This window comes from Saccopteryx leptura, chromosome 10 (genome assembly GCF_036850995.1).
Source record: "Saccopteryx leptura isolate mSacLep1 chromosome 10, mSacLep1_pri_phased_curated, whole genome shotgun sequence".
Taxonomy (NCBI): Eukaryota; Metazoa; Chordata; class Mammalia; order Chiroptera; family Emballonuridae; genus Saccopteryx; species Saccopteryx leptura.
The window spans coordinates 45565356-45587378 of record NC_089512.1 but is presented as its reverse complement, the minus strand read 5'-3'; the positions used below and the strand labels follow the sequence as shown (position 1 = coordinate 45587378).

General features: G+C 43.1%; 1 protein-coding gene across 13 annotated transcripts in view; it reads left to right on the top strand.

Moving 5' to 3' along the window:
- The window catches only part of TFDP2 (transcription factor Dp-2), a 191264-nt gene that overhangs the window by 138144 nt on the left and 31097 nt on the right, over window positions 1-22023 (top strand). For 12 of the 13 annotated variants that reach the window (XM_066350493.1, XM_066350497.1, XM_066350489.1 and 9 more), the window contains 2 exons: window positions 4629-4750; window positions 8190-8237. In XM_066350493.1, coding sequence (XP_066206590.1) covers window positions 4629-4750; window positions 8190-8237 — 170 coding nt within the window. The remainder of the gene's footprint in view (window positions 1-4628; window positions 4751-8189; window positions 8238-22023) is intronic. The other variant, XM_066350487.1, reaches the window with a different exon arrangement.

The window sequence follows — 22023 nt, the reverse complement described above, 5'->3', positions numbered from 1 at the left end:
CTTTAAACCACGATCTTGTTTCAGTTCAATGAGTTCCTCTTGCTCCTTTAAAGTCATGTCCTTTCCAGCAATGGATACTGAGCTGTATGGGTCCCTTTTGCTCCTTTAAAGTCATGTCCTTTCCAGCAACGGATACTGAGCTGTATGGGCCCCTAACCCAGTCAAGGAATTCTGTGAAGGCTGAAGAGAAATAAAATGACAACATCTTCTTAAGAGTTTTCAAATGTCTGCCAATCACCTCGCACATTGCAGCAGTGTTGCCATCATGCTGTTTCTCAGTGAGCGGGAACATCTCAAGGTTGCCACGTGGCACATGTTGTTGCCAGAGCTGCACCTTTAAACGGAATCTGTTCATTTTATCAGTGCTTGTAAGCACTAGAAGGTGATTGGTCAGTGAGTGTTCCCTGTGCCTCCACTCTTCCTGTCGCTGATAGCTGGAGGGATTGTGAGGGGAATGTTTATGTTCAGATGGAGGCGGCTGGCGGCTGGCTGGATAAATAGCCTCCGCAGGCCGTATCCGGCACGCGGGCCGTAGTTTGGGGACCCATGTTTAATTTCCCCATGGCACACCTGACAATGTCTCACAGCACACTGGTTGAAAAACACTGGTGTAGAGAATCAGAATTCTCCAGACATCTATCATTATTGTCTTTTGTTTTTAGTTTTAAACTACAGACTTAACTTATTAAAATTATTTCCTAGGCATTTACATTTGGTAATATTTCTCTAGCATTATGGCAAACACAAATAGGCGATAACTAGAGTTCTTAAGTATTTAGTAAATGAATGAGTAAATGTTGACTAGACTTTATTAAGTCTGAACTAAACTTGCAAGGCAGATGAATTCTTCCTTTTGGTTCTTTACAAAGCAAGTTAGCAGTTAACTAAACTAAACTTAAAAATTAGAACCTGGCCTGATCATGCCATGACGCAGTGGATAGAGCGTCGGACTGGGATGCAGAGGACCCAGGTTCGAAACCCCTAGGTCACCAGCTTGAGCATGAGCTTGTTTGGTTTGACCAAGGCTCACCAGCTTGAGCCCAAGCTCGCTAGCTTGAGCAAAGGGTCACTTGGTCTGCTGTAGCCCCACCCCCTTAAAGGCAATATGAGAAAGCAATCAATGAACAACTAAGGTGCCGTAACGAAGAATTTATGTTTCTCATCTCTCTCCCTTCCTGTCTGTCTGTCCCTCTCTCTGTCTCTGTCACACACACAAAAAAAGAGAGAGAGAGAAATTAGCCTCTGGATGCAGAAACAGGTTTTATTTGATCAGGAAGACAAAAATTATTTAGCGATTTGATCTACATAAGACAATAGAAATAGAACATTTTGTTTTAAGAGCTGTCATTGAAAAGTTACACATCCACACATATAGATATTTTTCTCTACTAACTGGAACTTAAACAAAACATTAGTATTATGAAAAAGTTTGGAACTCTATAATAGTAGAGCCCCCGTGTATCTAGCATCTCCTTCAGTTATTTACATAGGGGACCGTCTTGTTTCAGTAATTATTCAATAGAGCATGCATGCCTTTATTTTATTTTAGTATTTTTATTATAATTTTAGCGCAAGAGAGAAAGAGAGAGAGAGACAGGGACGGACAGAAAGGGAGAGAGAAGAGAAGCATCAATTCTGTGCTAGCCTGTTGGCTTAGTGGTAGAGCATTGGCCTGGCATGCGGAAGTCCCGGGATCAATTTCCGGTCAGGGCACACAGGAGAGGTGACCATCTGCTTCTCCACCCCTTCCACTTCTCTCTCTCTCTCTCTCTCTCTCTGTCTTCCTCTCTCCTTCTCTTCCCCTCCCGCAGCCATGGCTTGAATGGTTCAAGCAGTTTGACCCTAGGCACGCAGGATGGCTCCATAGCCTGCCTCAGGCACTGAAATAGCTCAGTTGCTGAGCAGTGGAGCAGTGGGCCCTGATGGGCAGAGCATCTTTCCCCAGGAGACTTGTTGGGTGGATCCCAGTTGGGGCACATGCAGGAGTCTGTCTCTGCTTCCCTACTTCCTGCCTCTTCCTTAATAAAAAAAAAAGAAGAAAGAAATAAAGAAGAAGAAGCATCAATTCTTCATTGCAGCACCTTAGTTGTTCATTGATTGCTTTTTCATATGTGCATTGATGGCAGTGGGGGCCTCTAGCAGAGCAGGCGACCCCTTGCTCAAGCAGGCAACCTTAGACTCAAGTCAGTGACCTTTGGGTTCAAGCCAGCGACCATGAGGTCATGTCTGATCCCACATGCAAGTCAGCGACCCCCCAGTCAAGCTGGTGAACCCGCACTCAAGCAGGATGAGCTCAAACTCAAGTCATTGACTTCAGCGTTTCCAACCTGGGTCCTTAGCATCCCAGGCCAATGCTTTATCCACTTTGCCACTGCCTGTTCAAGCTATTTTATTTTTGATGAAAAAAAATTTAAAGATGTTACTAAAATACTAAATTATTTTTGTATTAATTACGAACATTTTGGGGTAAAATTAAAAAATAAAAGTTCTACTTACCAATCAAAATTATAAGACTCGGGAAGCAATTTGGTAACACATACCAAGGAATTATTTTTTTTTAATCCATATCCTGAGTTCCATTAATTTCTTTTCTGGAGTCTATCCTCAGGAAGTGTAAATTAAGGCCAAGATCATTGTGCAAAAATGTTTATTACAGCATTGTTTATAATATTGAATAATAAATATCTATACCTAAGAGGGAAAAATAAATTAACCTGATGGAATGTTTCACTTTTTTTTTTTGTAACAGACAGAGACAGAGAGAGGGACGAATAGGGACAGACAAGAAGGAAGAGAAATGAGAAGCATCAATTCTTTGTCGTGGCACCTTAGTTATTCATTGATTGCTTTCCCATATGTACCTTGACCAGGGGTGGGGAGGCTACAGCAGACCTAGTGACTCCTTGCTCGAGCCAGCGACCTTGGGCTCAAGCTGGTGAGCCTTGCTCAAACCAGATGAGCCCGGAATCAAGCTGGTGACCCCGTGGTTTTGAACCTGGGTCCTCTGCGTTTCAGTCTGACACTCTATCCACTGCGCCACCACCTGGTCAGGCTCACTGTCTCTAATATGTTTTTGAAGAATATTTAATGACATGAGGAAATGCTCTTAAAAAAAGATAATATTGAATTTGTATAATAATCCAAATTGTATAACACTTTGCATATATTTTGAACTGTGAAGATCTGATTTACTGTACCCCTGTTCTAGTAAATCAAGTTTGACTGCAATTAGGTTCTGTAATTTCAAAGAAAGATTTTTATTTTTTCTGATTTTTAAAACATTGTCAGTTGCTACCTTGCTCCTTCTAAATTGCTTTTCACTTGCTGAAACATGCATTATGACCCCATGTCAGTATTCAGGATACTGTGTTTTGCCTGACCAGGTGGTGGCGCAGTGGATAGAGCGTCGGACTGGGATGCAGAGGACCCAGGTTCGAGACCCCGAGGTCGCCAGCTTGAGCATGGGCTCATCTGGTTTGAGCAAAAGCCCACCAGCTTGAACCCAAGGTCGCTGGCTCCAGCAAGGGGCTACTCGGTCTGCTGAAGGCTCACGGTCAAGGCACATATGAGAAAGCAATCAATGAACAACTAAGGCAGGAGTCCCCAAACTTTTTACACAGGGGGCCAGTTCACTGTCCCTCAGACCATTGGAGGGCCAGACTATAAAAAAAACTATGAACAAATTCCTATGCACACTGCACAGATCTTATTTTAAAGTAAAAAAAACAAAACGGGAACAAATACAATATTTAAAATAAAGAACAAGTAAATTTAAATCAACCAACTGACCAGTATTTCAATGGGAACTATGCTCCTCTCACCACCAATGAAAGAGGTGCCCCTTCCGGAAGTGCTGTGGGGGCCGGATAAATGGCCTCAGGGGGCCGCATGTGGCCCGCGGGCCGTAGTTTGGGGACTCCTGAAGTAAGGTGTTGCAATGCGCAATGAAAAACTAATGATTGATGCTTCTCATCTCCATTCCTGTCTGTCCTTGTCTATCCCTCTCTCTGACTCACTATCTCTGTAAAAAATAAAAAATAAATAAATAAATAAAATAAGTGACTAGGATACTGTGTTTTAAGAACCAGAGATGTGGCCCTAGCCAGTTGGCTCAGCAGTAGAGCGTCGGCCTGGCGTGCGGGGGACCCGGGTTCGATTTCCGGCCAGGGCACATAGGAGAAGCGCCCATTTGCTTCTCCACCCCCCCCCCTTCCTCTCTGTCTCTCTCTTCCCCTCTACAGCCAAGGCTCCATTGGAGCAAAGATGGCCCGGGCGCTGGGGATGGCTCCTTGGCCTCTCCCCCAGGCACTAGAGTGGCTCTGGTCGCGGCAGAGCGACGTCCCGGAGGGGCAGAGCATTGCCCCCGGTGGGCATGCGGGGTGGATCCCGCTCGGGCGCATGCGGGAGTCTGTCTGACTGTCTCTCCCCGTTTCCAGCTTCAGAAAAAAAAAAAAAAAAAAAGAACCAGAGATGTAAATGAAACGAAGGTATCACTTGTATTTTAGATGATTAGTATTAACGCATTTTAGGCAATAAAATTTCCTCCTTGCATGTAGTTTAGCAGTCAACATTATTTTGTGCTTTTCTTAGTAATGATGAATATTAATTTGCTTGTCCTAACTTTACAGATTATAAGCACACCTCAGAGACTAACCAGTTCGGGAAGTGTTCTGATTGGGAGTCCATATACCCCTGCACCAGCAATGGTTACTCAGACACACATAGCAGAAACTGCTGGCTGGGTCCCAGGGTAAGAGTGCTGTTAAAAGTTACCATTTTATTTCCTCAAAATCTTGCCTTCTGTTCTTGTTTTATGTTAGTCTAGTTCTTAAAAACTAATGTACTTCCTTTACAATTGCCTATTTTATTTTACTTCTTATCTTAGATATAAACCGTTTATGGAGCAAGTATTTCAAAACAGAAAAACAGTATAACTTGTATATGAATCTTCTGAGTTTTTTCCACTCTAAAAGAGAACTACTTTTTATAATTATAACATTTAGCTGCTTGGGAAAAGTTAAGATGATATTTCATACTGTTTTATTTGTTATTAATTTGTTTTATATCTTATATTATTTTAACAAACATAAGAAAAGCTGCATTAAATGTTGGCTATACTCAGAACTTCCCCTATAAATTCTTATTTCCTTAAAAAACAGAGAAGGGCCTGACCAGGTGGTGGCGCAGTGGATAGAGCGTCGGACTGGGATGCGGAGGGCCCACGTTCGAGACCCCGAGGTCGCCAGCTTGAGCACGGGCTCATCTGGCTTGAGCAAAAAGTTCACCAGCTTAGACCCAAGGTCGCTGGCTCGAGCAAGGGGTTACTTGGTCTGCTTAAGGCCCGCGGTCAAGGCACATATGAGAAAGCAATCAGTGAACAACTAAGGTGTCGCAACGAAAAACTGATGATTGATGCTTCTTATCTCTCTCTGTTCTGTCTGTCTGTCCCTATTTATCCCTCTCTCTGACTCTCTCTCTGTCCCTGTTAAAGAAAAAAAAAGAGAGAGAGGACGGCCTGACCAGGCAGTGGCACAGTGGATCGAGTGTCAGACTGGGATGTGGAGGAAGGACTCAGGTTCATAACCCCGAAGTCGCCAGCTTGAGTGCAGGCTCATCTGGTTTGATCAAGGCTCATCAGCTTGAGACCAAGGTTGCTGGCTCGAGCAAGAGCTCACTCAGTCTTCTGTAGTCAGCCCCCCCACCCCCATCAAGGCACATATGAGAAAGCAATCAATGAACAACTAAGGTGCTGCAATGAAGAATTGATGCTTCTCATCTCTCTCCCTTCCTGTCTGTCTGTCCCTATCCCTCTCTTTGTCTTTGTCACAAAAAAAACCCACAAAAAACCCAGAGAAGGAAGACCCTGGCCGGCTAGCTCAGCGGTAGAGCATTGGCCCAGCGTGTGGGAGTCCCAGGTTTGATTCCCGGCCAGGGTACACAGGAGAAGCGCCCATCTGCTTCTCCACCCCTCCCCCTCTCCTTTCTCTCTATCTCTCTTCCCCTCCCACAGCCAAGGCTCCATTGGAGCACAGTTGACCCGGGTGCTGAGGATGGCTACATGGCCTCTGCCTCAGGCGCTAGAATGGTTTTGGTTGCAACAGAGGATGCCCAGATGGGCAGAGCATTACCCCCTGGTGGGCATGCCGGGTGGATCCCAGTCGGGCACATGTGGGAGTTTGTCTCTCTGCCTCCCTGCTTCTCACTTCAGGAAAAAAAAACAAAAACTAAAAAAAACAGAAAAAGAACTAGGAAAAAAGGCCAAATATATTAAAATTTTCATTCAGTTTTTTTTATTCTTTTGATACATTGGGCAATTAAATTCATTTTTCTTCTATGTTACTTAGTTGCCACTATTTGTATCAATCCTTCACATGTTTCATCTTTGCCTGTAAAATACCCTTACCCTGCCTTTCTCCATTGCTTATCATTCTAACATCTCCTCTTGCCATGAAGAAAAAGAAATAATAAAAGTAATGAATTAGAACTTCATTCTGTCACTTTATTTTATTTATTTATTTATTTATTTTCATTTTTCTGAAGCTGGAAACAGGGAGAGACAGTCAGACAGACTCCCGCATGCGCCCGACCAGGATCCACCCGGCATGCCCACCAGGGGGCGATGCTCTGCCCATCCTGGGCGTCGCCATGTTGCGACCAGAGCCACTCTAGTGCCTGAGGCAGAGGCCACAGAGCCATCCCCAGCGCCCGGGCCATCTTTGCTCCAATGGAGCCTTGGCTGCGGGAGGGGAAGAGAGAGACAGAGAGGAAAGCGCGGCGGAGGGGTGGAGAAGCAAATGGGCGCTTCTCCTGTGTGCCCTGGCCGGGAATCGAACCCTGGTCCTCCGCACGCTAGGCCGACGCTCTACCACTGAGCCAACCGGCCAGGGCCATTCTGTCACTTTAGAAGTTAAATTGTTATATAAATGTTGTGCTGGTAGTTCTATATTTGACTTACAACTGTAAGTTCCCACCAGCAGACAAAAAAATCTTCTTGAGTGAGAATTTTTTTCCTTCAAGAATATTAAGAATCATTAGAAAGGGGGAGGGTATTAAATGAATCAATGAAATAACAATTCTGGGAAAGTGTTTTAAGCTATATACACATTCCTGTACTTACACATATATACATTAGAGACAGAAAAGTTTCATATGTGTTCATACTCTTCCATTATTAAATGAGATGAAATGACAGAATCACTCGTAATTCCACAACCTTTATTCAGTCCTCATGAACATCCTCATGAAGATATAAAAGTTACCTTGGATTTCTGCTCAACCCTGAGAGAGTATAACTTGGAAGCCATGCCTAAGCTAGTAGTGCTGGTGTACTTTGGAGATGACCAGGGTTTGGGTATTTCAGCCCCAGCTGTACTTTATATTGGAGGTGGTATGATTACCAGTGTTTTTATAGTTAGTCATTCCAGAGTAGATATAACTTTTCTGTGCCTTTTTTTTTTTTTTTTGTAAACCTACAGTGTTTTCCTTCTTAAAGATTTATTGAACTCGCCTGACCAGGTGGTTGCTCAGTGGATAGAGCATTGGACTGGGATGCAGAGGACCCAGGTTCAAAACCCCAAGGTCGCCGGCTTGAGCGAGGTTCATGTGGCTTGAGCATGGGGTCGCTTGCTTGAGCGTGGGATCATAGACATGACCACATGGTTGCTAGGTTTAGCCTAAAGGTTGCTGGCTTGAATCCCAAGGTTGCTGGCTTGAATCCCAAGGTTGCTGGCTTGAGCCCAGGGTCACTGGCTTGAGCAAGGGGTCACTTGCTCTGCCGTAGCCCTGCTGGTTAAGGCACATATGAGAAAGCAATCAATGAACAAGTAAGGTGCTGCAGTGAAGACTTGATACTTCTCATCTCTCTCCCTTCTTGTCTATTTGTTTCTATCTGTGCCTCTTTCTGTCTCTGTTGCAAAAAATAAAAAAATTAAAATAAATATAAAAGATTTATTGAACTCATTTCAAATTAGGTTATCTAGTTGTGAATTCTTGGTCTCATGTTAAAATATATTATGTTGTGATGTTTTGATAAAATTTAAGTTTTTATTTCATGGACATACCTTTTATATTTGTTAGTTTTTGTGTTTTGTTATATTTATTGTGGAATTAGACAAGTTACAATAAATTATTTATGCAATAAAGTAGTGTTTATATGTGTTCTTTTTATGTTTGTTTTTTTTTCTTTTTAGTGATAGAAAACGGGCTAGAGAATTTATAGACTCTGATTTTTCAGAAAGGTGAGTAGAAGTGTGAGTAATGTGTTTAAGAGATGCTACTGCTGGGAGAGGTTTGGTACCCAGCCTTTACTTTAAGTTAGTGAGATGTTTTTATTCATTATTTCATACCACAATGAGTATTGTACTTCACTTATCATTACATAAATTTACTATCTGTATATGATTTCAAAGGAAATTATCCTGTGAATAGACTGGCTATTGATAATGTCATTTAGCTTCCTTCCTATTTTTAGGAGATGAAGTAGTATACCAAAGTGAATAGTCCACATTACCTCAGCATGCCCAAACATTTTAAAAGCAAGTTTTATTGAACACATTTAAAGATGATAGTAAATTCTCACTTCATTATTCAATATCCTATCAAGTATAATGTAACTTTTCCTTAGACTGATAAGACAGTGGTTTTGAATTCTCCGGTGCATCAGAATCTCCTGTGGGGGTCCGGTGGTGGCACAGTGGATAGAGTCAACCTGGGACACAGAGGTCCCATGTTCAAAACCCTGAGGTTACCAGCTTGAGTGCGGGCTCAACAGCTTGAGTCATGGGGTCGCCAGCTTAAGCGTGGGATCATAGACATGACCCCGTGGTCACTGTCATGAGTCCATGGTTGCTGGCTTGAGCAAGGGGTCACTTGCTCTGCTGTAGTGCTCCCCCCCCCCCCGTCAAGTCACATATAAGAAAGCAATTAATGAACAACTAAGATGTTGCAAGTACAAGTTGACGCATCTCATCTCTGTCCCTTCTTGTCTCTCTCTCTCGCTTAAAAAAATAAAAAAGAGCCTGACCTGTGGTGGCGCAGTGGATAAAGCATCGACCTGGAATGCTGAGGTCGCCGGTTCAATACCCTGTACTTGCCTGGTCTGAGGCACATATGGGAGTTGAAGCTTCCTGCTCCTCCCCCCTTTCTCTCTCTCTCTCTCTCTCACTCTCTCTCTCCTCTCAAAATGAATAAATAAATAAAAATTAAAAAAATAAAAATAAAAAAATAAAAAAGAAAGAATCACCTATGGTCTACTGAAAAAATATAAATGCCTACCTACCAAGTGAGAAACTCCCCAGAATTAAAAACTGTCACTTTAGCCTGAGCAGGCGGTGGTGCAGGGGATAGAGTGTTGGACTGGGATGTGGAGGACCCAGGTTCAAGACCCCGAGGTCACCAGCTTGAGTGTGGGCTCATCTGGTTTGAGCAAGGCTCACCAGCTTGAGCCCACAGTCACTGGTTTGAGCAAGGGGTCACTTGGTCTGCTGTAGCCCCCCGGTCAAGACACATATGAGAAATCAATCAATGAACAACTAAGGAACCACAACAAAGAATTGATGTTTCTCATCTCTCTCCCTTCCTGTCTGTTTGTCCCTATCTGTCCCTCTCTCTGACTCTCTCTGTCTCTGCCACAAAAAAATAAATAGGCCTGACCTGTGGTGGCGCAGTGCATAGAGCATCAACCTGGAAATGCTGAGGTTGCCGGTTCAAAACCCTGGGCTTGCCTGGTCAAGGCACATATGGGAGTTGATGCTTCCTGCTCCTCCCCCCTTCTCTCTCTCTCTCTCTCATTCTCTCTCCCCTCTCTATAATGAATAAATAAAAGAAAAAATCTTTAAAAAAATTTTTAAAAATAAAAATAAATAAATAAAAATAAAATAGAAACTATCACTTTATTTTTTAAAAAACTATCACTTGGCCCTGGCCGGTTGGCTCAGCGGTAGAGCGTCGGCCTAGCGTGCGGAGGACCCGGGTTCGATTCCTGGCCAGGGCACACAGGAGAAGCGCCCATTTGCTTCTCCACCCCTCCGCCGCACTTTCCTCTCTGTCTCTCTCTTCCCCTCCTGCAGCCAAGGCTCCATGGGAGCAAAGATGGCCCGGGCGCTGGGGATGGCTCTGTGGCCTCTGCCCCAGGCGCTAGAGTGGCTCTGGTCGCAATATGGCGACGCCCAGGATGGGCAGAGCATCGCCCCCTGGTGGGCAGAGCGTCGCCCCCTGGTGGGCGTGCCGGGTGGATCCCGGTCGGGCGCATGCGGGAGTCTGTCTGACTGTCTCTCCCCGTTTCCAGCTTCAGAAAAATGAAAAAAAAAAAAAAAAAAAAGAGATATTTAAAAAAAAAACTATCACTTTATGATCATTATTGGACTTTAGTTTAATATTTCATGCAAATCATTATACTAGGTATGGTATTAATGTTGCACTGTAAAAATAAGATGCATAGTCTTAGGAGCGTTTGAATTTTGTAAGATTGTTACTACTTTAAATAAAACCTTGCCAGTCATGCTTTTTAAATTTTATTTTTGACTCTAAAATTTTATAATTCCTGTTTTAAATTAAAAGAATTTTTTAAAAAGAAATCTTTATTCGCCTGACCGGGCGGTGGCACAGTGGGTAGAGTGTCGAACTATGATGCCGAGGACTGAGGTTCGAGACCCCGAGGTCACCGGCTTGAGCGCAGGCTCATCTGGTTTGAGCAAAAAAGCTCACCAGCTTGGACCCAAGGTCACTGGCTCGAGCAAGGGGTTACTCGGTCTGCTGAAGGCCCGCAGTCAAGGCACATATGAGAAAGCAATCAATGAACAACTAAGGTGTTGCAATACGTAATGAAAAACTAATGATTGATGCTTCTCATCTCTCCGTTCCTGTCTGTCTGTCCCTATCTATCCCTCTCTCTGACTTTCTCTCTGTCTCTGTAATTAAAAAAAAAATTAAAAAAATAAAAAATAAATTAAAGAAATCTTTATTCATTTTGAGAGAGAGAGAGGGAATGAGAGAGAAGTGGGAGAGGGGAGGAGCATCAACCCCTATATGTGCCTTGGCCAGGCAAGCCTGGGGTTTTGAACTGGCAAACTTAGCATTCCAGGTTGACCCTTTATTTACTGCTCCACCACAGGTCAAGCTCTAATTCCTGTTTTATTTTTAATTTTTTATTTATTTTTTTTGTATTTTTCTGAAGTTGGAAACGGGGAGGCAGTCAGACTCCCGCATGCGCCCGACCAGGATCCACCCGGCATGCCCACCAGGGGGCGATGCTCTGCCCATCTGGGGCATCGCTCTGTTACAACCAGAGCCATTCTAGCGCCTGAGGCAGAGGCCATAGAGCCATCCCCAGCGCCCAGGCCAACTTTGCTCCAATGGAGCCTTGGCTGCGGGAGGGGAAGAGAGAGACAGAGAGGAAGGAGAGGGGGAGGGGTAGAGAAGCAGATGGGCGCTTCTCCTGTGTGCCCTGGCCGGGAATCGAACCTGGGACTCCTGCATGCCAGACCGACACTCTACCACTGAGCCAACCGGCGAGGGCTGTTCTAATTCCTGTTATAAATCTCCTTTCTTCTGTTAAATCACCTGCTCTCAATATAATAGTTTTCTGCTTTTCTGTATTCTATCTCTGACTTGCTGGGCTTTGAAAAACTAGATGGCCAATTGTGTTAGAATTCATTCTAGCCTGACCAGGCAGTGGCGCAGTTGATAGATTGTCACACTGAGATGCAAAGGTCCCAAGTTTGAAACCCCGAGGTCACCAGCTTGAGAGAGAACTCATCTGGCTTAAGCACGGGCTTACCGGCTTGAGTGCGGGGTCACTGGCTCAGCTGGAGCCCCCTGGTCAAGGCACATAAAGAACGCAATCAGTGAACAACTAAGGTGCTGCAACGAAGAATTGATGCTTCTCATCTCTTTCCCTTCCTGTCTGTCTCTCCCTATCTGTCCCTCTCACTCTGTCTCTCTCAAAAAAATTTTTTTTTTATTTTTTCAGTCTAAAATAAAGGTGAATAGGCTCTGAGTGAGAATCTTGGGGCCGTATGTTTTTATATTGACACAGCTCTGTTTTAGTTCCCTCGTGGCCTTTGTTGCTTGCTTTTTGGTTTTAAACTGTTTTAGACACAACATATGTGAGGAACTGCTGTATCATATAGAAATATATGGCAATATGTTCTTTTTTCTCTAATGGAAATTCCTCTTTCCTGCTCATACTGGTCTTTGTGTTTATCTTAAGAAAGGGTAGCCGTATAACTTCTTACAGTTGTTTTTAGTAACATTTAAGGCCTTAAAGTAGAGCTATTCATTATTTATGATTGGTGGCACCTATGTACTGCAAACAGTATAAAAAATAAGGTTCTTTTTACTTTCTCCTTCATAAGATAAAGACTTCTAAAGATCACATTAAAAGTGTTTCGTTAACTTTGTTGGTACAGTCATTGATTCAACTTCCCCTCTCTGCATCTGGTTCTGTAGCTTCTTTTTTTCTTTTTTGCTAGTACTATTTATTATTCTCTTTTTTTCTCTTATTTTTTTTTACAGAGACAGAGAGAGAGTCAGAGTGAGAGATAGACAGGGACAGACAGACAGGAACGGAGAGATGAGAAACATCAATCATTAGTTTTTCCTTGCACATTGTGACTCCTTAGTTGTTCATTGATTGCTTTCTCATATGTGCCTTGACCGTGGGCCTTCAGCAAACCGAGTAACCCCTTGCTCGAGCCAGCGACCTTGGATCCAAGCTGGCGAGCTTTTTGCTCAAGCCAGATGAGCCCACGCTCAAACTGGCAACCTCGGGATCTCGAACATGGGTCTTCCACATCCCAGTCTGACGCTCTATCCACTGCGCCACCACCTGGTCAGGCTCTTTTTCTTTTTTAATATAATTTTTCTGTAATGAACCCCCACCCCAGTCAAATCACAAACATTACTACATGTAGTTTTTATTGTTATTACAAATGTTTATTTTCCTCCAAATTTATTGCATTTTTCTTGCAAATCAAGAAATATTTCTATAATGTTGGAAAACATCTGTTTTTCTTCTCACAAGTGTTCAGGTTGAAAAAGCCAGCTGTCAACCATAGACTAATCTTTATGTCTTCAGTGTCTCATATATTGATTTAGTATGATATGTAAATTTTTTTTTTTCTTGTAGGAGAGACAGAGAGTCAGAGAGAGGGACAGATAGGGACAGACAGACAGGAAGGGAGAGATATGAGAAACATCAGTTCTTCATTGTGGTTTCTTAGTTGTTCATTGATTGATTTCTCATATGTGCCTTGACCAGGGGGCTACAGTAGACCAAGTGACCCCTTGCTCGAGCCAGCGACCTTGGGCTCAAGCTGGTGAGCCTTGCTCAAACCAGATGAGCTCGCGCTCAAGCTGGCGACCTCGGGGTCTCGAACCTGGGTCCTCCACGTCCCAGTCTGACGCTCTATCCATTGCGCCACCGCCTGGTTAGGCTGATATGTAAATATTTATATTGGGTTTCTCCAGGTGTTTATACATCAATATATGTAGATATACAGTGTGTTCGTAAAGTCAGAGTGCACTTTTGACCTGTCACAGGAAAGCAACAAAAGATGATAGAAATTTGAAATTTGCACCAAATAAAAGGAAAACCCTCCCAGTTTCTGTAGGATGATGTGGCAGCATGTGCACATGCGCAGATGATGACATAACACTGTGTATACGGTGGAGCTGCCCACAGCCATGCCAGTCGAGATGTGGACAGTACAGAGGAAGGTTCAGTGTGTTCTGTGGTTTCCTAAATTCGAATCCGTGACCAAAGTGCAATGTGAATATTGGCGCATTTATAACGAAGTGCCACCACATAGGAATAACATTACTCGGTGGGATAAGCAGTTGAAGGAAACCGGCAGTTTGGTGGAGAAACCCCGTTCTGGTAGGCCATCAGTCAGTGACGAGTCTGTAGAGGCTATACGGGATAGCTACCTAAGGAGCCCTAAAAAATCTGTGCGTGAGCCCACATCGAACTGCACTGAATAGGTATGAAACTGGGAGAGTTTTCCTTTTATTTGGTGCAGATTTCACATTTCTGTCGTCTTTTGTTGCTTTCCTGTGACCGGTCAAAAGTGCACCATGACTTTACGGACACACTCTATATACTAGCTTTTTATCTTCATCTTACTACAGTACAGTACATCTTTAAGTGTGTTTTACACAGCTGTTCCTTGGTTAAGGTCATTTGCAAGAAGCAAGTAGGTTTCTGAGGAAATCTTTTTTTTTTTTTAATTTTTTTTTTTTTCTGAAGTTGGAAACTGGGAGGCAGTCAGACAGACTCCCGCATGCGCCCGACCGGGATCCACCCGGCATGCCACCAGGGAGCGATGCTCTGTTGCAACCAGAGCCATTCTAGCGCCTGAGGCAGAGGCCATGGAGCCATCCTCAGCGCCAGGGCCATCTTTGCTCCAATGGAGCCCTGGCTGTGGGAGGGGAAGAGAGAGACAGAGAGGAAGTAGAGGGGGAGGGGTGGAGAAGCAGATGGGCGCTTTTCCTGTGTGCCCTGGCCAGAAATCGAACCCGGGACTCCTGCATGCCAGGCCGACGCTCTACCACTCAGCCAACCGGCCAGGGCGAGGAAATCTTTTTTGATGAGTGAAGGCTCCATTGAGATGATTCTCAGTAATTCTTTTCCTGTGTTCTGATCCACTGGACTTCCCACAGAGATTGTGGAGGGAGCTGTGAAAACTCCCTTCCTGGCCCTGGCTGGTTGGCTCAGTGGTAGAGCGTCGGCCTGGCGTGCAGGAGTCCCGGGTTCGATTCCCGGCCAGGGCACACAGGAGAAGCGCCCATCTGCTCCTCCACCCCTCTCCCTCTCCTTCCTCTCTGTCTCTCTCTTCCCCTCCTGCAGCCGAGGCTCCATTGGAGCAAAAGATGGCCCGGGCGCTGGGGATGGCTCCTTGGCCTCTGCCCCAGGCGCTAGAATGGCTCTGGTCGCGACAGAGCGATGCCTCGGATGGGCAGAGCATCGCCCCCTGATGGGCATGCCGGGTGGATCCCGGTCGGGCGCATGCGGGAGTCTGTCTGACTGCCTCCCCGTTTCCAGCTTCAGAAAAATACAAAACAAAAACAAAAAAAACTCCCTTCTTGATCGTGCCTGGGGTTTTGATCCTAGGGGATGTTTGTTCACTTTCTCCTTTTATTTTTGGACAGAATCAGATAATGTTCTTCTAAATGCATCTCTTCTAAATAGGTCTGCTTTTGCTTTGGGATCTCTGGGGAAAGAGAGTCCTTAATTTCTTTATTCTGTTGGAATTCAGTTGAAGTTCTGTTTATTTATAATAGAATGATAGAATTTAGACTAGAGCTAAGAAAAATATCTGTACTGGCCTGACCTGTGGTTGTGCAGTGGGTAAAATGTCAACCTGGAACAGTGAGATCGCCGGTTCAAAATCCTGGGCTTGCCTGGTCAAGGCACAAACAGGAGTTAATGCTTCCTGCTCCTCCCCCCTTCTATCTCTCTTTCCTCTCTAAAATGAATAAAAAAACCTAAATATATATATATATATATAGATAGATATGGTCTACTGGAAAGTTCTGTCCGTTTCTATCACAATAAGTTTCGACACGTAAGCACATGTTTATTTGGTGCATGTGTGCCTCTCTATTTTTATCACTTAATGTATACATACTGACGTAGCAAATTAACTAAAACAAAGTTGATTCACATTAGTCTTATGTGTGAAACCATAGTGTACCCATGGCTACTGATAAAGTTCATTTACGCCACTGTAATTTTTACGAATTTCAACAAGGAAGAAATGCTACAGAAGCATGTCTGTCGCATCCACCATATTCCCCGGACTTAGCACCTTCCAACTATCACTTGTGTTTGTCCTTACAAAATTTTTTGAAGGGCAAAAAATTCAAAAATGAAGAAGATATCAAACAAGCACTGGTTCAATTTTTCGCATCAAAAGATAAAACATTTTTCAGCCCTGGCCGGTTGGCTCAGCGGTAGAGCCGTCGGCCTGGCGTGCAGAGGACCCGGGTTCGATTCCCGGCCAAGGCACATAGGTGAAGCGCCCATTTGCTTCTCCACCCTCCTCCCCCTCCTTCCTCTCTGTCTCTCTCTTCCCCTCCCGCAGCCAAGGCTCCATTGGAGCAAAGATGGCCCGGGCGCTGGGGATGGCTCCTTGGCCTCTGCCCCAGGCGCTAGAGTGGCTCTGGTCGTGGCAGAGCGACGCCCCGGAGGGGCAGAGCATCACCCCCTGGTGGGCAGAGCGTCGCCCCCTGGTGGGCGTACCGGGTGGATCCCGGTCGGGCGCATGCGGGAGTCTGTCTGACTGTCTCTCCGTTTCCAGCTTCAGAAAATTGGAGAAAAAAAAAAGTGTATATTAAAAAAAAAAAAAAAAAAGATAAAACATTTTTCAAAAATGGGATATACAAATAGCCCTCACGCTGGCAAGAAATCATTAATAATAATGGCAATTATATTATTTAATAAAGTTTATTGATGGTAAGAAAATTTGTATTTTGTTTTATTCCAAAAACGGACAGAACTTCCCGTAGACCTTATATTTGTACTGTTTCAATGATGTATATGAAGTTCATTTAACAAATATTCTGAAGATCTGTTAAGTGTTGCTGTGTTCTTGACCTTGAAGAGAATAATAAATAAGAGATAAAAGTCTCTGCTCTTAAAGACTTAATATGGGCGGATAATAAACAAATAAGATCATTTTAGACTCTGATAGGTGGTATGCAAAAGCCTCTCTAAGCAGATAACATTTGAATACAAGGAAGTCAGGCGTGTGAATAGCCTGGTGATGTGGTGGAGCCAGGAGATCTCGGCAGCAGGAATGGCAAATGCAGAGCTCCTCAGTGAGGGGCCAGGTTGATGTACTTGGGGAAGCACGGTGGCTTAGAAAGAGTAAGAAAGGCTGAGTGGTATGAGGTGAGGATGGAGAGATAAGCAGGAGTCAGATCATGAAAGGCCTTGTAGGTCACAGTAGAGAATTTGGTCTTTATATTCAGGAGGGTTTTAGGAAGGGAAATGACATGATCTAATTTACACTGGCTGCTGAGGGAGAAACAGATTCTAAGGAGATAAGAGCAGGGGAATCAGAAGGCTGTTACAGGGGGCAGTGGTTTGTTTGGCAGTGGAGATGGGGGAAAAGTGAATTAATTTTGGAGGTAGAACCAACACGGTTTATGAAGAAATTGAAAGAAAGAAAGGGGGCAATAAAGAATGGCTTCTTTTATTCTTTTTCTATGAACAGCTGGATGAACATTGATGCCATTTACATTTATTATTGTTAGGAGTAGGTTTGGGGAGGGATTGAGTTTTGTTTTAGATACATGAAGTTTAGGAATCTAAGTAATAATATCATTGTATGGAAGTAGCTCATTAGCATGTCACAGGCTGTATGACATCCTCAGGGAGGGAGGGAGTAAAAGACCATAAGGGGTAAACATGTATTTCCCATGTATAATTTATTTAAATGGAATACATTTATTACAACTTATACCTGGGGTATACTGTTTTATACTACAAATTTTAGTTTTATATTACTTTTGTTAATAAAAATAAATTATTAGGAAAATATAAAAAGATTCCAGTAAGTGCCTAGAGAAATAAATACATTTTCTTCTTTGAGGACAATTCTTTTGAGTACTTGAAATGAAATTATTAAAATGTAATATGCTTTTCAAACTATACTATATTAGTATTATTTTCTTATTTATTTTTTAATTTTTCAATTTGGTTTTATTTGGTAAAGAATGCTTTCTGCTGGTTTCTTTATTTGATTTATGGACTAATGGAGATAGTGTTTACATCCTGTGGCCAAATTTGGTGTTATTTAGAAAGAGGATCTTGATGCTTTGGAGACCTCAGGTTCTAAGAAAGTGTGTAAACTCTATTTATTTAAGATTTAGATAGGGAGATTCCAGTTTAAGATGATAAACTGAACACCATGTTTACACCCCAACTCCTAAAATCTTGTTGTTTTCATGTGAAAAGTAATAAAAGGAAATAAATCTCTAAAAGTGCTGTAGAAAGTGGTAGAGATATAGCCTGACCAGGCGATGGCACAGAGGCTAGAGCGTCAGACTGGGACACGGAGGACCCAGGTTTGAAACCCTGAGGTTGCTGGCTTGAATGCGGGCTCTTCTGGTTTAAGCAAGGCTTACCAGCTTGAGCCCAAGGTCACTGGCTTGAGCAAGGGGTCACTGGGTCTGCTGTAGCCCCCAGTCAAGGCAATCAATGAACAACTAAGGAGCCGCAACGAAGAATTGATGCTTCTCATCTCTCTCCCTTCCTGTCTGTCTGTCCCTATCTGTCCCTCTCTCTGTCTCTGTCACCAAAAAAAGAAAAAAGAAAGTGGTAGAGATACAAAATGGACTTTACCAATAGGAAGATGAAAAGTACTGTGATTATAATGAAAGACAGTGAAAGTAGAGAAATCTACATCCTGAAATATGCATAGAAGTCAGAATTGGAGATGGAAGCCATCATTCTCCCCTATACTTCATGGAGAGGCTCAGGCCTGTGTAGAGTTGACAAGTGTAAATAGCAAGGATGAATTGGTGGGGTAATGAAGTGAAGACCATCCAAGGAGCACCTAGGCCAAGTAAACCTTCCCAATTCTCCAAATCCTCTTGTGTCTCTCCCATCCTATTTCCATGCATAGAAATTAAACCAAAAACAGCCTGCTTGACCTGTGGTGGCGCAGTGGATAAAGTGTTGACCTAGAATGCTGAGGTCCCAGTTCAAACCCTGATCCTGCCTGGTCAAGGCACATATGGGAGTTGATGCTTCCTGCTCCTCCCCTCTCTTTCTCTCTCTCTCTCTCTCTCTCTCTCTCTCTCTTCTCTCTAAAATGAATAAAGTCCTAAAAAATAATTTAAAAAACCAAAGACAGCCTGACCAGATGGCAGTGCAGTGGGTAGTGCGTCAACCTGGGACGCTGAGGACCCAGTTTTGAAACCCTAAGGTCATCAGCTTGAGCACAGGGTTGCCAGCATGAGCGTGGGATAATAGACATGACCCCCTCCCTGGTCGCTGGCTTGAACCCAGAGGTCGCTGGCTTGAGCAAGGGGTTGCTGGCTCAGCTGGAGCCCCCCGCCCCAAGGCACATATGAGAAAGCAATCAATGAACAACTGTGTTGATGCTTCTCATCTCTCTCCTTTCCTGTCTCTCTCTCCCCTTACTAAAAAAGAAAAAGAAAAGGAAAGAAGTGAAACCAGACAGTATCTCATGCTGAAACTTGGAGAATTGATCTCAAGAAAACAGGACTCCTGCCTTGGTTGAGGTTGTAACTGGCTTCTTTCATTTAGCTGAATTTCAAGATTCATCCGTGTTGTAGCATATAGTAGTAGTACAGCACTTCATTGTGTGGCTATATTACATTTTGTCTGTTTGATCATTAAGGATGGACATTTGGGTTATTTCTTCTTCTTGGCTATTGTGAATGATAGTGCTATGAAGCATTCATTTGTTGTTTTACTTAGTTGTACATTCATTGGTTGTTTCTGCATGTGTCCTGACCGGGGATCAAACCTGCAACCTTGGCATCTCGGGATGACACAGCAACTGACTGTGTCAAACTGACCAGGAGAAGCCTGAGCTCTTTTACATTGAGTTTGGCTTTTTAGCCATAATTGATGATGAAATGCTAAAATCACAGCATCTTATTATACAGAGATAAACTGGCTAATGAAGCCATGAAACCATCAACATGTAAGCATAAAAGAAAACAAAATGTAAATAAACTCAAACCTAAAAATACTACAGAGAAAATAAATTATTGTTCATCTCTCACCACTGTCCACCTCCAGAACTTTCTGACCATCTCATACTGAAACTCTGTGTTCCAATTAAGCAATAACTCCCCGCTTCCTCTGGCTCTGGTAACCAAAGTTTTACTTTCTGTCTCTATGAATTTGACTATTCTAGGTACCTCATATAAGAGGAATCATATAATGTTTACCCTTTCACGCCTGGCTTATTTCGGTTATCAGGTCTTAAAGTTTCATTTGTGTTGTAGTATGTATAGGATTTCATTCTTTTTTGAGGCTGAATAATATCACATTATATGTAACTCATTTTGTTTTATCTGTTGATGTTTTGTTTTTTTTCCACCTTTTGACTATTATGAATGTTGCTGCTATGCACGTGACTATACGATTATCTTTTGGAGTCCTTGCTTTTAGTTCCTTTGGGTATATACCCAGAAGTGAAACTGCTGGATCATATGGTAATTCTATGTTTAAATTTTTGAGGAACCACTATAATAATTTTTACCCCAATTTTACATTCTCACTAGCAGTGCAGAAGGGTTCCAGTTTCTCCATATCCTCACAACACTTCCTGTTTTTATTCCTAGATTTTAGTGGGTCCGAGTGGAATCTTAGTATGGTTTTGACTTGCATTTCACTAATGATTAGTGATGTTGAGCATCTTTTTAGGTGCTTATTGATTATTTGTGTATCTTTTTTGAGAAATATCTATTCAATTCCTTGCCCATTTTTAAACTGGATTGTTCTTTTGATTGTTGTTGGGCTGAATTGAGTTCTTTATATAGCCTTTTACTTTTTTGTGTGCATGTGTGACAGACAGAGAGAGAGAGACAGAGAGGGACAGATAGGGACAGACAGGAAGGGAGAAAGATGAGAAGCATCAATTCTTCATTGCAACTCCTTAGTTCATTGATTGCTTTCTCATATGTGCCTTGACTAGGGGGCTACAGCAGAGCAAGTGACCCCTTGGGCTGAAGCCAGCAACCATGGGGTCATGTCTGTGATCCCACATTCAAGCCAGAGACCCTGCGCTCAAGCTGGCGAGCCCACGCTCAAGCTAGATGAGCCCGCTCTCAAGCCAGCAACCTTGGGGTTTTGAACCTGGGTCCTCTGCATCCAGTCCGACACACTATCCTCTGCATCATCGCTTGGTCAGGCTAGCCTTTTACTTTTCAATGTTCTTGTACTGGAGGCATTGTTCACTTAACTTTCAAAGGTTTTAAAATTTTTTTCTATTGATTTGAGGATGGGTGATGAGAGAGATAGAGAAGGATCAACTCCTTGTTTCACTTAGTTGTGTACTCATCAATTGCTTCTTGTACAGACCCTGACCCCGGGGGTAAAACTCGCAACCTCTGGTGCTCTAGGTTAACACTTGATTCACTGAGCCACCCGGCCAGAGCTGAAGTTTTTATAGACTGAGTTGCCAGAACCAAATCTGTGTACTACAGGTATTGGCTATTCCAACTACTATTAAATTTTGGTGTAGACATTGAGTTTTGGCACAGTGTCCTACCAACCTTCCAAAGACAAGTTTAATTTCTTAATTCAGCCAATGTCGAGTTCTGTCCTTCAGTTTTATATTGCTTATGAAAATTCTGGAGCTGGTGAAGAGGAAAATTCGTAGTGTGTTCCAGTCCCTAGCAAGCACCATTCTGCTCTCTGCTTCTATGAGTTTATTTTAGGTACCTCATGTAAGTGGAATCATTCATTATTTGTCTTTCTGAGTCTGACTTAGCATAATATCCTCCAGGTTTGTCCTTGTTGTCACATATGTCAGAATGTCCTTTTTTAAAGCTAAATAATATTCCATTGTATGTATGTATATCATATTTTCTTCATCCATTTATTCACTTATGAACTAATATAGGTTGTTTCCATATCTTGGCTATTGTGGATAATGCTTTAATAAACATGTGGGTAAAGATATCTCTTTGAAATCCCGATTTCAGTTCTTTAGGATATACACCCAGAAGTGGGATTACTGATCATATGGAAATTCTATTTAAAGTTTTTGAGGAAGCTTCATTATGTTGTTTGTTTGTTTTTTTTACAGAGACAGAGAGAGAGAGTCAGAGAGAGGGATAGACAGGGACAGATAGACAGGAACAGAGAGATGAGAAGCATCAATCATTAGTTTTTCATTGCGTGTTGCGACACCTTAGTTGTTCATTGATTGCTTTCTCATATGTGCCTTGACCATGGGCCTTCAGCAGACCAAGTGACCCCTTGCTCGAGCCATCGACCTTGGGTCCAAGCTGGTGAGTTTTTGCTCAAACCAGATG